The sequence below is a fragment of the Cynocephalus volans genome, chromosome 10, assembly GCF_027409185.1.
Source record: "Cynocephalus volans isolate mCynVol1 chromosome 10, mCynVol1.pri, whole genome shotgun sequence".
Taxonomy (NCBI): Eukaryota; Metazoa; Chordata; class Mammalia; order Dermoptera; family Cynocephalidae; genus Cynocephalus; species Cynocephalus volans.
Window position 1 is genome coordinate 89,996,269 of NC_084469.1, and position 18,036 is coordinate 90,014,304.

At 39.3% G+C, this 18,036-nt stretch overlaps 1 protein-coding gene across 1 annotated transcript in view; it reads right to left on the reverse strand.

Moving 5' to 3' along the window:
- Positions 1-928: 928 nt before the first annotated feature.
- Positions 929-18,036, reverse strand: part of LOC134389071 (organic anion transporter 7-like) — a 55,100-nt gene continuing 37,992 nt past the window's right edge. The window contains exons 6-10 of the mRNA XM_063112506.1: positions 10,773-10,888; positions 4,048-4,262; positions 2,517-2,625; positions 1,875-2,078; positions 929-989 (exon numbers count right to left, since the gene is read on the reverse strand). Coding sequence (XP_062968576.1) covers positions 929-989; positions 1,875-2,078; positions 2,517-2,625; positions 4,048-4,262; positions 10,773-10,888 — 705 coding nt within the window. The remainder of the gene's footprint in view (positions 990-1,874; positions 2,079-2,516; positions 2,626-4,047; positions 4,263-10,772; positions 10,889-18,036) is intronic.

Consider the following 18,036-nt stretch of genomic DNA (forward strand, 5'->3'; position numbering starts at 1 on the left):
AGGCTGGGTGCCTTTGTAGCACTGTGTAGATCTTTCTCAGGACTTATCACCTTCCTCCTTGTATCGTGGTTATTTGTGTACTTGTCTTATCTCCCACACCAGAGCATGAGCTCCTCAGGGGAGGAGCCCACAGCACACGGTTCACCTTTGTATCCCCCCGGCACGGACCGAGTCTGGTGCCCGCCTGCAGTCAGCTCTCTGGCAGGTTCAAGCAGACTTGGGAACTCTCCGACCACACTATTCCTAACCAATAATTGGTTAGGTGTTTTTCCGAACTGGTGGCCGCAGAGATGGTATCTGCCTCCCAGTAACAGGACGTTTACCGGGGGCCGGAGTCCAGGGTGTGGCCTAGTGACAGTGGGCCCCACCCATACTTCCTTGCCCTCCCAACACTGGCTGGGGACGCCCCATGCCACCAGCCCTGCCAGAGAACCAGAGGGAGTGGGAGGGGAGGCCAGTCCGCAGGCCCCGGGAAGCCCCGCGCTGGGGCACACAAGTGGGAAGGCTCAGTGAGGAGCCGAGCCTGGTGAGGAGGACAGGCTTGGCTGAGTCAGGCCGGAGCTGCCAACACCTGAGAAAATGGAGGCAGCCCCAGGGCAGTGAGTGGCCCGGTGATGCAGGTGGAAGCCAGGTGAGCATCCGCCCCCCGAGCAGGGCTGGGTCGGGGGTCACTCACAGGTCTGTGCCAGGTCGGGTGCAGGAATCAATGTTTTTAAACCTATTTTATCTCCCCTTCCAAAACATAGTAGGTATCTACAATTATACAAATATTCTGTCATGATTCCTTTTAAAGTATTATGATTTTCTTCAAATTTCTTATTAAGATTAATCATAGGGGTTTTACATGCAGTGATTAAGTACCACAATTGTACATGGGATCCGTTTTTTCTAGATTGCTCTTTGATTAGCAATCAGCTCCTAGAATTCCTTAAAACTGTGTCACTTTGATGAAAGTGTCTTCCTGCTTTGCTTTTCTTGAGCTTTTCTTCCTGGGACAAAAACAATGAAAACCACAAACAAATAAACACAAACAAGAAAGGATATGGAGAAAGCAGATAACTCCCCCATTCTTTAGAGCAAGATGATTCTTTGCCCACCAGCTCTGGTAAAAACCATGACCCCTGCCCAAGGATTTGAGTAAATCTTCTGAAGTAAAGATCACCCCCCCAGGCAGGATCTGGGAAGGCCGTTTTGATAGTTTACAGTCACCCTTGGACACCATGGCATTGCACAAAGGGATCTTTGGAAAAGACAAGGGAAGTACACAAAAGTTTTTAAAAAACCTCCTCCAATTCTTCGTTTACCACTCTCTCTTCTCTTTTATCAACTCTTTCATTTCCAGTGAAAACCAGATGGTCTGAATCTCAACATAGCAAGACATCTTCCCCTGAGATATATTGTCAGTTGTTGGAGAGGCTCTAGTCCTGAACATATTCTTCCCCAGGTTGTTCAGTGACCAGAGAAGTCCTCGGACCTACTGGCAGTCACAGACAGCTTCACTCGCTGGGCTGTGGGATATCAAGGTCTGCGGGGTGAGAATCTGGTGTTTGCATGTTTGTGAACTACATTAAGGGATATGTAATTCACACTAAGGCAGGGAGGGCAGAAAAGACCTCATTTTGGCCACTTAATCACTATGTCTACTGGTACAGGCTGGGCAGAACTGGTCTATATGATCTAGAGAGCCTCAAGAGATGTCTGAGGTCACTGTGGGAAGGGATGAGGCTGTACCTAAACCAAAGGCACTGACCACATGGAAATAGCCTAGGTCTAAGCCTGCCAGGGTGACAGTGGCCCTGAATGGTGCTTTGTCTTCCTCACCGCAGTCCTATAACACACAATTCCCCTAAGGAACTGCTAGGGGATTTACTCACTCATTTTCCACATCCTGGAAAGTGTCAGGCAGAGGCTGATTCCTGGTCTCAGGAAGGAGGAGGACAACAAGGCCAGCCAGGATGGAGAAGGCGCCATAGATGATCCAGGGCAGGTGTGGAGAGTACACCGTGAGCATCATCAAGAGGGGAGCCAGGGCTGCCCCAGTATTACCAGCAATGCCAGTGATTCCTGAAGCTCGTGACCTCGGAGTACAAATAGCAACACAAAAATTATTTGGTAAAAATGAACACACATATTTTGTGATTTGCTGTTTTACTTTGATTATAGAGACACCACAAGAGAGTGTTTAGATACATGCAGATTGACAACATACTCAAGCATTGAAATAAGCTCTCTTATTTGAAAACAATATTTTTCAAGTGTACAAGTGCATTAAAATGCATTTTTATTATTTTACTGAAAATAATGTATCCACCCTTTAAGTGATTCATGAGTATATGACATGACATATTAAAGGCAAAAAGTCAGCTTTAAATAAGTTTAGTCTAATTTTTGTTATTGTTCATATTATCACGATTAATGTTTCTGATAACTAGCCAGTCTCGATTTTGTTCCCTCTATAAGTTTCAATTAGTGGAAAGGTCTCTTGACCCTAATAGAGCTTCCATGGCATTTTGTACCTGATTGCAGTGGGGATTAGTTCATTTTCATGGGTGATAGAACTGATGACTGCTGCACTAGAAACTCCTACTCCAAAAGTTGACAAAGCTACACGCAGGGTCTGCATTTCTGGAGAGAGAAAGACCAGTGAGAGATAAAGGAAATTGGAGCTGAAGGAATAACAATCCTCCAAATTACGAGTGGAAAAGATCCTACTGGAGATGTTTGAGGTGTAAAATAGTATTGTGGAGAAACTGTACAGAGGCAGAGACTATGCAGTAGCTGATAGCTGGGAAATATGACATATCTACACACATCGTGACTTAAATAGTGAATAAAAGAATCAGAGCTAGTGCTTTTATTGTCTGTACATATCAGAGATTTGCCAAAGATGGAGAGGGAAATGTGATTCCAGCAGGAGTTTTCTTTCATTTATTCTGCCAGTGACTCCTCTGTGATTCATGTAGAATGTAAGACTGTCATATGGGAAATTACTGAGAAGTAAGACTCATCTGTGCCCTGGAGGAGTCTAAAACCTGAGTGCAAACACAATAATTAGATGGGGCTAGTATTGTAGAAGATGTAATAAAAAGAGGGGGCTTTTATGTTAATGGATAAGCTTGAGAATAGCTTGACCGAGAATAATGTTGAAGAACCAAGAATACGGCCCTTTATTAGGGAAAAAAAGTTTAACTTTGTAAATCTCTGAAAGGAAATTTCAGAGTCAGTTTTCTAACCAATTAAAAGAAAACATCTCATCAGAGCTTTAGAACATTGGAGGGGCTCTGTTGCAAGGCAGAAAACTGACATCCCTGCTGACATTGAAGAGGAGTGGAGCTCACCAACCTGGGATCCTGTTCAATACATTACTACACTGGGAGTTAGGTGAAGCATGGTGACCACCTGGGTTTCCTTCTTCATTGCATATAATCATTTAATTTATTAAAATTGATTGTAAGAGAGAGTCTTAACTTCTTAATGCCTTGTTCCTACTGTATGCTCCTTCTCTCTTGAAGGCAAAATACTCTTATTTCCTTAATGTCAAGGTGACTCTTCTAAACCGTGGTTTCCATAATGGTGACCTAACATGAGGCACATGAGTAGATACTTAGAGATCAGAGAATTCACTGTCACTGAAGCTGTGGTAATAAGAAAGAACCCAGATCAAGGAAGTGACAATATTGTTTCCTCATATGTGATACAATGACATATAATGGACACAATAGTTCCATACAAAATTACAAGTTTGATTGGCTGAAGGGGCAGTGATCGACTGCTGTCCTTGATAATCTGTCAGGTATAAATAGCACAAGTTTCCAGATACTTCTTGGATATGATGAAAACAGCCATATGTTTGCACCAACTTTTACTAACTTTTGACTCTTCCAAGGAATTTAATGGCAAAATCTGTCCTAAACCTCTGTTTGCTTTGGGGGAATCATTAAAACTCCTTTTTCTCTTTTCTTCAGGCTTCAGGCAGGTATGACCAGTACAATAACTTAGGAAAGGGAAAAAGTCATTTTTTTCTTCCACCTGTGATTTTTGTCTCACCTTGAGGCACAAATGTGATGGTCAGAATGCAGATTCCCAACAGGAACATGAAAAGCATTTGGCTTACTCGACGGCCCACGTGATTCAGTGCCCAAAATGCAACGAAGTGGGTTAGGAGAGTAACTACTCCATAGAGACCCTGGAACAGGAAAATATTGGTCCCCAAGTGCTGGAGGTGGAGGTTAAGGCCAAAAAAGGGTATAAAGATTGCAAATCTGTGGTGAACAAAGAAGAAAGAAACGTGTCATGGGGTTTAAAGCTTATGTCCTACAAATGATGATAATATCTGTACAGGCAGCTAGTGATTGGTGTTAAAGTATAAAGGCACAGCTTGTTTGGTAGAATATTTTCTAGCATGGTGATGATTTGAAAATTATCATAAAATATTGTATGATGATGGAAGTCATAATTGTTATGACGTTTTTTGATTGGCAGGAAGTGTTGTGCAGAATACATGGTGGGGCCTTCTACAGTAGTAAAGCTCTTTGATATTTTGATTTGCATGCTGGTTACATATTTACATATTTACAAATCTTCATTGAACAGCATACATTTTTTATTGCATATATTTAAGGTGTATAAAATTGTGTTTCGATGTACTTAGACTATAGTTAATCATATTGTATTGTAGAGAGTAGATTTTAGATGATCTTAAAAGAATAACTAAGTCAGATGATGGATGTTTGTTTATTTTTTTGAGGCTAAACCACTTTTATATTATTTTTTAAATTTTTATTATTTATTATTAGCAATTCATTTCTACAAATCATGATTTTTCTTTATGCCATTTACCCAACCCATCACTCCCCAAACCCCTTCCCTCCCCACCATCTCTAGTATCCTTAGGTTTGTTCTCTCCTTCTGAAAGTTCAATGTATTGTGGTGGTCTTTTCTTTTTCTTTCTTTTCTTTTCTTTTCTCTTCCCTCCCTCCATACCTCCTTCCCTTCCTTCCTTCATTCCTTCCTTCCTTCCCTCCCTCCCCTCCCTCCCTCCATTCCTTCCTTCCTTCTTTTCTTCCTTCCTTCCTTCCTCAGCACCCAGTTATATGTGAGAACATGCAGTATTTCTCTTTCCTTCTGGTTTATTATACTTAACATAATTTTCTCTAGACTCATCCATGTTGCAGCAAATTTCATTCTTTTTTATAACTGAGTAGTATTCCTTTGTGTATATATACCACATTTTCCTTATCCAGTCATCCATCAACAGACACTTAAGTTGATTCCATATTTTGGCTATTGTAAATAGAGCTGTGATGAACATGGGAGTGCAGGTATCCCTTCAACGTGATGATTTCCATTCCTCTGGATATATACCCAGAAGTGGGATTGCTGGATCATATGGAAGATCTATCTGTAGTTGTTTGAGAAACCTCCATACTGTTTTCCATGATGGCTGTGCTAATTTACAGTCCCACTAACAGTGTAGAAGAGTTCCCCTTTCCCCACATCTTCACCCACATTTGGTTAATTTGGTCTTTTTAATAATGGCCAGTCTAAATGGGGTGAGATGATATCTCAATGTGGTTTTGATTTGCATTATTCTGATGACTAGTGATGCTGAGCATTTTTTCATGTTCCTGTTGGCCATTTGTATGTCTTCCTTTGAAAAGTGTCCATTCATCTCCTTTGCCCATTTTTTAGTTGGATTATTTGATTTTTTACTGTATAGTTGATAGAGTTCTTTATACATTCTGGATATTAATCCCAAGTCAGATGTATAATTTGCAAATATTTTCTCCCATTCTGTAGGTTGTCTTTCTGGTCTGTTGATTGTTTCCTTTGCTGTGCAGAAGCTTTTTAGTTTGATGTAATCCCATTTGTTTATTTTTCTTTTGTTGCTTGTGCTTTTGGGGTCTTTTTCATAAAGTCTTTGCCCAGTCCTACTTCCTGGAGTGTTTGCCCTATGTTTTCCTTTTGTAATTTTATGATTTCAGGTCTTATATTTAAGTCTTTAATCCATTTTGAGTTGATTTTGGTAATGGTGAGAGGTACTGGTTCAGTTTCATTCTTCTGCATATGGATGCCCAATTTTTCCAAGCACCATTTATTGAAGAGGCAGTCTTTTCTCCAATGTATATTCTTGTTTCCTTTGTCAAAGATCAGTTGGATGTACATATGTGGGTTGATTCCTGGGATTTCTATTCTGTTCCATTGATCCAAGTGTCTGTTTTTATGCCAGTACCATGCTGTTTTGGTCAGTAGAGCTTTGTAATATAATTTGAAGTTGGGTAGTGTTATGCTTCCAGTTTGATTTTTACTATTATTATTATTTTTTATTTTTATTTTTTGCTCAGTATTGCTTTGTCTATTCAGGGTCTTTTATTGTTCCTTATGAATGTTATGATTACTTTTTCTATTTCTGTGAAGAATGTCATTGGTATTTTGATGGGGATGGCATTGAATCTGTAGATTGCTTTGGGTGGAATGGACATTTTCAGAATGTTAATTCTTCCCATCCAAGAGATGGTATGTCTCTCCACCATTTTGTGTCCTCTTTAAATTCTTTTAGTAGGGTTTCGTAGTTCTCATTGTAGAGATCTTTCACGTCCTTCGTTATATTGATTCCTAGGTATTTTTTTTCTTTAGCAATTATTGTAAATTGGCTTCCTTTCTTGATTTCATTTTCTGCTAGTTCATTACTGGAGTATAAAAATGTTACTGATTTCTGGGTGTTGATTTTGTGTCCTACAACATTACTGAAATTGTTAATCATCTGTAAGAGTTTTTTGGCAAAATCTATATGTTTTCCTGTATATAAGATCATGTCATCTGCAAACAAGGATAGTTCAACTTCATCCTTTCCAATCTGGATGCCCTTTATTTCTTTCTCTTGCCTGATTGCTCTGGCTAGTACTTCTAATACTATGTTAAATATGAGTGATGAGAGTGGGCATCCTTGTCTTGTTCCTGTGCTTGTTCATTCAGGATGATATTGGTGATTGGTTTGTCATAAATTGCTTTTGATGTGTTAAGATAATTTCCTTCTATACTTAATCTGCTGAGAGTCTTCATCATGAAGGGATGTTGAATTTTGTGTAATGCTTTTTCTGCATCTATCAAGATAATCATACAGTTTTTGTTCTTAGTTTTGTTGATGTGGTATATCACATTTATAGACTTGCATATGTTGAATCAACCTTGCATCCCTGGGATTAATCCCACTTGATCATGGTGTATAATTTTTTTGATATGTTGTTGTAATATATTTGCTAATATTTTGTTGAGGATTTTTGCATCTATGTTCATCAAGGATATTGGCCTGTAATTTCCTTTTTCTGTTGTATCTTTATCTGCTTTTGGTATTAGGTTGAAGCTGGCCTCATAGAATGAGTTTGGGAGAATGGCTTCTGTTTCAATTTTTTTGAAGAGTTTGAAGAGAATTGATACTAATTCTTCTTTAAAGGTTTCATAGAATTCAGCTGTAATGCCACCTGGTCCTGGGCTTTTCTTTTTTGGAAGATTGCTGACTACTACTTCAATCTTGTTGCTTGTTTTTGGTCTGTTCAGGTTCTCTATTTCTTCTTGGTTCAGTCTTGGCAGTTTGTATGTGTCCAGAAATTTATCCATTTCCTCCAGGTTTTCATATATGTTGGTGTTCAGTTGTTCATAATAATTTCTAATGATTCTTCATATTTCTGTGGTATTGGTTGTAATGTCTTCCTTTTCACTTCTGATTTTTGTTATTAGGGTCTTCTCTCTTCTCCTTTTTTTTTCTGTTAACCTAGCTAATGGTTTTCTATTTTATTTATCTTCTCAAAAAACCAACTTTTTCTTTCATTGGTCTTTTGTGTCGTTTTGGGGCATCTCTATTTCATTTAGTTCTGCCCTGATCTTAATTATTTCTTTCCATCTACTACTTTTAGGATTGGATTGTTTTTGTTTTTCTAGTTCTTTCAGGCACAGTGTTAGGTTGTTTTGAAGTCTTTGCATTCTTTTGATGTAAACATTTATTGCAATAAATTTCCCTCTTTTACTGCTCTTGCAGTATCCCACAGGTTTGGGTATGATGTATCCTTATTTTCATTAGTTTCATGTAATTTTTTTGATTTTCTCCTTAATTTCTTCTTGGGCCAACAGGTCATTTGGGAGTCTGTTGTTTAGTTTCCATGCACTTGTGTAGTTTCCAGAATTTTGCTTGTTATTACTTTCCAGTTTTAATTCATTGAAGTCTGAAAAAATACTTGGAATAGTTTCAATTTTTTAAAATTTGCTGAGACTTCATTTGTGACCTAACATGTGGTCTATCCTGGAGAATGTTCCAGGTGCTGATGACAAAAATATGTATCCTATAGTTGTTGGATGAAATGTTCTCTAGATGTCTGCTAGGTCCAGTTGGCCTAAAGTATAGTTTAAAGCCTGTGCTTCTTTGCTGGTTTGTTGCCTAGAAGATCTGCCCAATGCTGAGAGACGGGTGTTCTGTTCACCCACTATTATCACACTAGGGTTTATCTCTTTTTTTAGGTCTAAGAGTGTTTGCTATACATATCTGGGTGCTCCAGTGTTGGTTGCATACATATTTATGGCTGTTATGTCTTCTAGCTGGACAGATCCCTTTATCCTTATATAATGGCCTTCTCTGTCTCTTTTTGTAGTTTTTAGTTAACGTCTATTTTATCTGATATAAGAATAGATACTCCTGCTCATTTTTGGTTTCCATTTGCATGGTATATCTTTATCCATCTCTTCATTTTTAGTTTGTGTGTGTCTTTATAGTTGAGATTGGTCTCTTGACAACAGCATATACTTGGGTGTAGCTTCTTAATCCAATCATTTAGTTTGTGTCTTTTGAATTGGGAGTTTAATCCATTTTCATTTAGGGTTGTTATTGATAAGTATTTCTTTACTCCTGTCATTATATTGCTTTTTATTCAGGTGTTTTAAATATCATTTGTTCCTTTCTTCTCCTATTATTTTTCATCTTCAATGTTAGTTGGATTTTTGAGGTGATGTGATTCAGCCTCTTTCTCTTTCTCATTAGCATTTTGGTTTTAATGGTGGGTTTTGCTCTTTCTTGTAAATCAGTGATAGTGATTATCATTTTTCAGATTCTGGATGTAGGAATCCTTTGAGAATTTCTTGCAGGGCTGGTCATGTGGTAGTGAACTCCTATAATTTTTATTTGTCTGGGAAATACACTATTTTGCCCTCATTTCTGAAGAAGAGCCTTGCTGGATATAGTATTCTTGGCTGGCGATTCTTTTCTTTTAGTATTTTGAATATATCATTTCACTTTCTTCTGACCTGTAGGGTTTTGGTTGAGAAGTCTGCTGTTAGTCTGATGGGGGCTCCCTTATAGGTGACTTGGCTTTTTTTTTTGGCTGCTTTTAGAATTCTTTCGTTGTCTTTGTGTTTTGCTAGTTTGACTATAATGTGTCTTGGAGAGGATCTTTTTGTATTGAATCTGTTTGGTGACCTTTGGGCTTCCTGGATCTGAAGGTCTGCATTTCTCCCTACACCTGGAAAGTTTTCTGTTATTACTTCCTTGAATAGGTTTCCAATGCCTTTTCCTTTCTCCTCCCCTTCTGAAATACCCATGATTGGGATGTTTGTGCACTTGAGGTTGTCTGCTAGCTCTCTTAAATTTTCTTCATTAAAAATTTCCCCCTTTTTGTTGTCTGCCTGGAGTATTTCAAAAAGACAATCTTCAAGGTCTGAAATTCTTCTGCTTGCTCTAGCCTGCTGCTCAAGGTTTCTTTTCTTTTTTTAATTTCATTGAGTGAATCCTTCATTTCTTGGAGTTCTGTTACTTCTTTTCTAAGGTATTAATCTCTTTGTAAATTTCCTCCTTCATTTCCTGGATTTTTTTCTTTGTTCCATTGTGTTCTTTAATTGATTTTTCTCTTATCTCTTTGAGTTTTCTTAAGATCAGTGCTCAGAATTCCTTTTCAGACATCTCAAGGGTTTCCTGTTCTATGCGGTCTGGTACTTGAGAATTTCTATATTCCTTTGGTGGTGTCATATCTTCTTGTTTATTTGCAGTTCTCATATTTTTTCTGTTGATGTTTGGTCATCTCGTAGGACACTTGTTTCTTCTATTATTCTGGAGTGAGCTATGAGAGGAAAGACTTCCTCTTCTATTTGTAGGCTCTGCTGATGACTTGTCTTGTATCAATGCAGTTGAGTGTGTGGTGGGCTGCCTTGGCTCCTCTTCAGTTGGTGGGTGGGCCTCTCTTGGGCTTGGGTGGACATGGGTGAGCATGTGGCTGCATCAGGGCACAGCCTGTGGGGCTGGTGCTTACCTTGGTACCCGCTCGGTCAGTGGGTGGGCCCCTCCAGGGCTTGGGTGGGTGTGGGCAGGCCTGTGGCTGTGTCAGGGTCTAGTGCACAGGGGCAGCACTCACCTGGGTGCCCCTGATGGATTTTAATTTGAGCAGCATAAATTTGTGCAGTTTACTCTTTTAAATTCCCTCTCCCCCCAAATATGGAAAAAGCAAATGAAGAAACCTAAATTAAAATCTGTACGTAATTAAAGTTCCCATGGTCAGTCTCCAGTGATGCTTCTGGTAGGCATAAAAAGTACAAAGCTCCTTATTGTATAATTAGATCCATGTCAGTCTTTTCATAACACTTTGCCTACCTCCAAACGGATCACTGATCTTTATGGATTTCTCATCTTTTATCTCTACATATTTCCCGAGCACGTCATACGCTTTGAAATAACAAATAGATTAATATCTTCACTATTTTATGTTTATGTTTTCCATGCACTATGCGAAGCCTACCTCACAAAGGACAGGATACAGATCATTTTACACAGGTTGGGTGTGCAGAACAAGTCACACAGAGAAGGTTTTTTCTGTGCTGCCTTCAGCTCCTCCTTCATGGTGGATCTCAAAACCTTCAACAACAACAGCAATAAACTGTTCAATTATCACAAAATGGTAGGGGTGGAGGAGAGCACTGGGCACCCACAGAGAACAAGATTGATGACTTCCTTTTCTGCAGAGTGGAAAACATAAACATTAAATATGCATTGACTGGTATAAAAATGGTATGAAAAGTTAATTGGGGAGCTAATGAAGCTTCAGGGTTATTATGCTGAAACAAGGACATTTTGAACATGAACCTTGACAGGGCTGCAGGGCATCAAAAAGAGTGTGCAGGTTAGATATTCAGATTAGTGTGGGAAGCAAATGGAGAGTTCCTTGGATTATGGTTCAAAGCTCCATTTATGGCAGATGGGCACAAAAGGCCTGGCCACTGAGCTTAGTTTTCAGCTGGCTACCCTTAGAAAAACTGTCTCAAGAAAAAGAAAATTTTCCTGACAGCCTTTATTTTGGTTCTTCTCTCAGCCTCTTTGAGGGAAATCCTGGCATGTTGTACCTGCATAAGTGAAATACCTAGAATTCTACCTGAGGATGAAGTCAAGGGAGATCTTGGTGTAGCATGATGTATACCCAGACTTGATTATAACCTGGAGTTCTATGATGGCTCTGCACTTGCTAGATATAGACCTTAAGGAAGGTAACTGAACATATCTAAGCCTCAATTTCCTTTTTATTAAAAATAAGAATTAGGAGAAATAGAAGAATCAAGAGTAGAAGAAAAAAATAACACTTCTCTCACAAGGATTTCATAGGCCATAAATGAGGTAACAGATGTGCATATCAAATTATATCTAGTGCACCTTGGGTGCTTACTCATTTATTAATTATTCAAATAATATTAACTTCATTATAATCCCACCTCTACAAATAAACAGTACGATTAAGCCCACTGGAAAAAATTCCATAATGAAGGGAATTCAGAGAAATGAAAGCCCACCATAACTGAGAAAAATTACATGATCAAGTATGTCCTTTCCGTGTGTAGCCCCAGCCTGAGCAGCAAAATATTGGGTTTGTGCTTTTGTTAGGCAGGAGTCATGGTGGTGTCCCCTGCATCCAACATGTAAATCCATGACCATGGGCCATCATTATAGGGGATATTGTGAGAATAGGCTCCAAGAATTCCTTAAACCTGAGCCAGATGAGAACTATATTGTCTGCAAGACCTGACTTCAATTCATCTGTCTTCAGAGTAAAAGTTCAAGATATGATGAGGTTATTTTGTACCAGTTGCTTATTTTTGGTGAACAAGTATAAATGTGAGTGAAGTTTCCATAATTATTTAGGCAGGGGATGCCAGATCACTTATAGGAACGTAGGAAGCTTCTACTTGGTGGAATCCTTACTCAGGGAGCTTGCTGGATCTTTATTTTTTAAATGTAGTTTCTCAGTGATTTTCACCTTCTTTGCTAGTAAAACAAAACAAACAAACAAACAAAAAACTATTTGTGGGTTATAACACTACTCGATGGTAAAAAGCATGAAAAAGCCTCCTGTTGAAGTCTTTCCCAGTGTTGTCCCAGAGTCAGTTTGTACAGGTTCACAAAAGTCCTTTGTTAAATTTCTAGATAATTTATGAGGCATTTGCCATCATGTTGGTAGCTTGAAATCGACTGTGGTGGAATTATTCACACCATGAAACTGACAATTGCCACAAATGTGGGATCTGTGGCTTTTTTCCTCCTGAAATGTTGGGTGTTAAACCTTCACCAGCATGCCACTGACCTTGCCTCCTCCAGTCACTTGGATTGCTCTCTACTGCAAATTTCATTATATCCCTGGCCTCTAAATCTGGTTAGTTCCACCTTAACCTCTAAAACCCATTTCAGATATAACTACCTCCAAGGTGCACTTGGTGCCTCTATTGCTGCAGCAAAGCTTAGGTCTCCCTCCTTGGTATTCATATCCAACCCTTGCCGCACTTCACAGAGTCTGAATCAAGTCCACTCACTTGTTGAGGGTGGTTGACCTTTATAAAGAGAGAAGCTGTTGACTTTTTTTGCCCTGCCTGTCACAGCATCTGTTATCAAGTAGTTATAAAACAAATTTGGAAGAGAGAGAGGAAGGAAGGGAATAAATAAAGAAGGAGAGTGAAAGGACCCGATGGAGGGTGGAATGCATTTAGCAACTGAAAGATCTGAAATTTCAGAACTAATACAGGAATAAAACATATCTATCCAGAGAGATTTGGGAAGATGTTTGTGAACGAGACCAGAGACAGAAGAACTTGATGTTTATTGTGTCTAAAATCACGATTATTTATGATATTCAGAAAAATGTGTTAATGTAGCATACTTAAGAAAACTCTGAAATTTGGTGGATGGAATGTAAACCTACAGAGGATTCAGTAGAGAAATGTGTGTTGATCTTGCACAGTTTCCTCATCACTCATGACCATACACATATGTGTGCCATTATTGACTTTCTAAGGATTGAGGGACAATGGAGCACTTTTGTTATGGTTTGACTGGGTGATGGAGTTTGGATGTATTGTCCTCCCAGAACTCGTGGAAATCTGATCCCCAGTGTGACAGTTTGTCACAGGGGAGGATCCCTCATGAATGGATTAGTGCTCTCCCTAGGTGGGCAGAGTAATGAATGAGTTCGTGCTCTATTAGTTCCCATGAGAGCTGGTTGTTTAAAAGACCCTGGCACCATCTCTCTCTTGCTTGCTTCCTCTTGCCATGTGATTCGCTTGTACCACTGCTGGCTGCTGGTTTCTGTCATGAGTAGAAGCAGCCTGAGGCCCACACAAGATGCAGCTGTCCCAGAATCGTAAGCCAAATAGACCTCTGTTCCTTATTACCCAGTCTCAGATATTCTGTTATAACAGCACAAAATGGACTAGCACACTGGGGAATGCACCTTTTGAGTAGGGTGCTACCAAGGAAATATGTGGAGAATGTAACTCATACTGGGCCACTGGAAATGAGTCTTTTGGGTTTTTACTGGGCTGAAACACTTAAGAGTATAGAGATGAAGATTGAAAAGGGTTTGACAAGTCACGATGAAATGGGAGAAAGAAATTTGGCAAAGCAGAGGTGAGGATAGAACAGGAGAAAATTTGAAATGTCCAGAGATTAGAGCAGAAGGAAGTTAGATAAGACCATTATTGAATCAAAAAGTAAGAGATATTAGAATGCAATGAGCAAGAAAGAAGGAGATTTATTATACAATAAAGAAGAGACTGGTTTAAGGCTGGGAAAAGGGATTGCCAGGGGATAACTGGAATAAATCATCAAGTATACAAATCGGACCTAGAAGTGCACCAAGAAGAAGTCATCCTAGAAATACTGGAGGTTGGGGAGGGGACACTGTTTTCCTAATCTTCATATTTCCATTAGGAAGGGTTTTGAAAAATGTGTGCTCCCACCCTTTCTACATGCCCTCAGCTGTCCATGAGGGATCAGGTATTTGACTGGTGTATTAGTCCATTTTGTGTTGCTATAACAGGATACCTGGAACTAGGTAACTTATAAAGAAAACAAAATTTATTGCCTACAGTTTTTGAGGCCAGGAAGTCCAAAGTCCATCTGGTGGTGGCAACAGTGACCCAGAGGGTCTCACATTGCAAGATGGTGGAAACAGAGAGAGCAGAGGGACAGACTCTGTTCTCTCTTCTTTTAAAGCCCTCAGAACCACACCCCTGACCACCATTTTTAATCCATTCATTACGGCATGGTCCTATAGTCCAATCACCTCTTCAAGGCTCCACCTTTCAATTACCATTTTAGGATTTACCACCCTCTTAATAATCATAGTGGGGGCTAAATTTCTAATGCATAAAACTTGGGGAACACAGTTCAAGTTCCAATGAGTTCTGGGGGGACATAATTCAATCCACTACAATTGCTGAATATGAGAGAATGCGATGGATATGCTCTAGTGCCCAGAATGTCTTAAAAAAAAATTTTTTTTTTTACTTTTTAAAAAAAATGACCAGTAAGGGGATCTTAACCCTTGACGTGTTGTCATCAGCACCACACTGTCCCGAGTGAGCCACAGGCCGGCCCTCAGAATGCCTTTAGACAGAGATCAAATTCAGGTGTGCTCTCTGGGCCACATCCTATAGGTTCAAGCCAGGATCTGCACCTGTGGGAAAAACTGACTAGTGAGTAAGTTTAATGGTGGAAGAAAGTGTTAGAAAACCCATTGCTGCTAGGTATTTGAAGTTATGTCCTCTATTCCAGTTTTTATGGTAGTTAAAAATATAAAAACTTTGAACTCCATTTTTCTGAGCACTTGAGCTGTCCTTCAGTTGTTGTGTGTGATTTGTGCAGAGGGGGTGTGTGTTATGTACTGGGCTTTCAGATTCTCATGTCTGGAGGGATCAATGGATTGATTGTGATCCAGCCTAAAGTTAGAAGCATTGCCTAGAGCAGGTGTGTTGGGCAATTCGTTAGATGGAGGTTAAAACAGAACTAAGACCACACATTTCTGAATAATGTTTATGAAATACAATGATGAAATTAAGGCAACACTGGGTACTCATTCATGCCTAGAATCCATTTCCTAAACCATGTTTCAATTGCTTCTTTTGTTCAATGCTCCCTTCCTTCCCCTAGATACTAAGGGGACTGTCAGCTGCCATTCCCCTTGACAATAAATTGTTCTTTCTTTGCTTCCAGCTTGTAAAGCTTCATTTTGTGATCTGCCTCTCCCTGGCTGCTGTAAGATTTAAGCTCTCAATCTCTGGTTTGTGCCAAACTAGAAGGCAAAATGCTGGGAGTGGACTTGGAATTATAGATAGTTCCTGAGAAGTTAATTGGTCCAAAATTATTTCAGATAAGTAGGCATATGTCGCTGCAGCCTGGGAGTGCCATAGAGCACCACCTCAATTTCAAGGATTTTTCTTAAAGAATAAAATAAAATAAAAGCCCACACCAGCGGTACCCCATCATCCCAAGGTACCTTAGTGCCATTGTCTCTGTGCGATGGCTTCATCTCTAAGGAAATTTTTATTTCTTCCTGCCATCCCCAATGGAATCTAAACTCTCAGGAACACTTTGTTTCTTCTTATTGGGAGTCTTTTAAAGAGTCTGTGCTTTCTTTTGGGACTATAAGAACTTTCATCACATGTGCCATTGAGCATGCCTCTAAAAAATTTATTTTATAGATTTTATTATATATATATATATTTTACTGCAACGTAGTTGATTGTACATATCTGTGGGGAACAGTGTTGACTATCAATACTTGTGTGCAATATGTCATCCTCAAATCAGGACAACTAGTATATTCAACATTATGGATGTAATTGATTTTCGTGGTCCTTTACCAATTCCTCATTTACCCCCACTCCCCCTCACCCTTTCCCACCTCTGGAAACCTTAGTTCTGTTCTCTTCTTTTGAAAGTTCAGTGTATTATTGTGAGTGTTGTATCTTTCCTTCTTTCTTTTTAAAATTTTTTGTTTATTTTTTAGCTCCCACTTATGAGTGAGAACATGTGGTATTTCTTTTTCTTTGCCTAGATTATTTCATTTATAATTTTCTCTAAGTTCACCCATGTTGCTGAGAATGGCAGGATTTCATTCTCTTTTATGGTACAGTAGTATTCCATTGTATAAATATATTATGTTTTCCTTATCCGGTTGTCTTATGATGGACTTATAGGTTGGTTCCAACTGTTTGCTATTGTAAATAGAGCTGCAATAAACATGGGAGTGTACATATCCCTTCTAGATGATGATTTCCATTCCTTTGGGTATATACTCAGCAGTGGGATTGCTGGATCATATGGCAGTTCTATCTGTAATTGTTTGAGGACCCTCCATACCATTTTCCATAATGCCTGCACCAATTTACAGTCCCATCGATGGTGTAGAGGGGGTTCCCCTCTCTCCACATCCTCACCAGCATTTGTTATTCTGTCTTTTTGATAATAGCCAGTCTAAGTAGGGAGAGATGATATCTCAGTGTGGTTTTGATTTGGATTTTCCGAATGCTGAGTGATGTTGAGCATTTTTTTCATTGTCTAATGGCCCTTTGTATGTCTTCCTTTGAGAAATGCCTATTCATCTCCATTGCCCATATTTTAATCAAGTTATTTAATTTTTTTACTGTTAAGTTGTTTGAGTTCCTTGTATGTTTTGGATAGTAGTCCCTTGTCAGATGCATAGTTGCAAATATTTTTTCCCACTCTGTAGGCTGACTTTTCTCTTTGTTTTTTTCTTTTTCTGTGCAGAAGCTTTTAAATTTGATATAATCACATTTGTTTATTTTTTCTTTTGTTGCCCGTTATTTTGGGGTCATATTCACAAAGACTTTGCCCAATCCTACTTCCTGAAGTGTTTCCTATGTTTTCCTTTAGTTGTTTTATACTTTCAGGACTTATATGTAAGTCTTTAATACATTTTGAGTTGATTTTGTATGTGGCAATAGGTACAGATCTACTTTCATTCTTCTGCATGTGAATGTCTGGTTTTCCCAGCACCGTTTATTGAAGATAAACGTCTTTTCTCCAATGTCTGTTCTTGGTTCCTTTGTCAGAGATCACTTGGCTGAAAGTATGTGGGCTGACTTCTAGGTTCTCTTTTCTGTTCCCTTAGTTTGAGTGTCTGTTTTTATGCCAGTACCATGCTGTTTTGGTTAGTATAGCATTATAGTATAATTTGAAGTCTGGTAGTGTTATACCTCTGGTTTTTGTTGTTGTTGTTGCAGTTCAGGATTGCTTTGGCTATTTGTGGTCTTTCGTTATTCCATACCAATGATAGGATTACTTTTTCTATTTCTATGAATAAAGCCATTGGCATATTGATGGAGATTGCATTGAATCTGTAGATCACTTTGGGTAGTATGGACATTTTCACAATGTTAATTTTTCCAATCCAGGAGCATGTAATATCTTTCCATTTTTTGTGTGTCTTCTTTAATTTCTCTCAGCAGTGATTTAGTTCTCTTTGTAGAGATCTTTCACCTCCTTGGTTAAATTGATTCCTAGATATTTTAGTTTTTTGGTGACTATTGTAAATGGGAAGATGGCGGCGGCTGCAGCGGCTGCGGCGGCTGGCGCGGAGTAGCTGAGGTGGAAAAGGTGGCCACTGGGCCTCAGGCAGCCGGGAAACTTGTGGACCTTCCTCTGGCCATCTCTTAAGGGAGGACTGCTGCTGCTGGCCGGTCGTGGGGGCTCAACGCCACTTTGCCCCCGGCAGGAGAGGC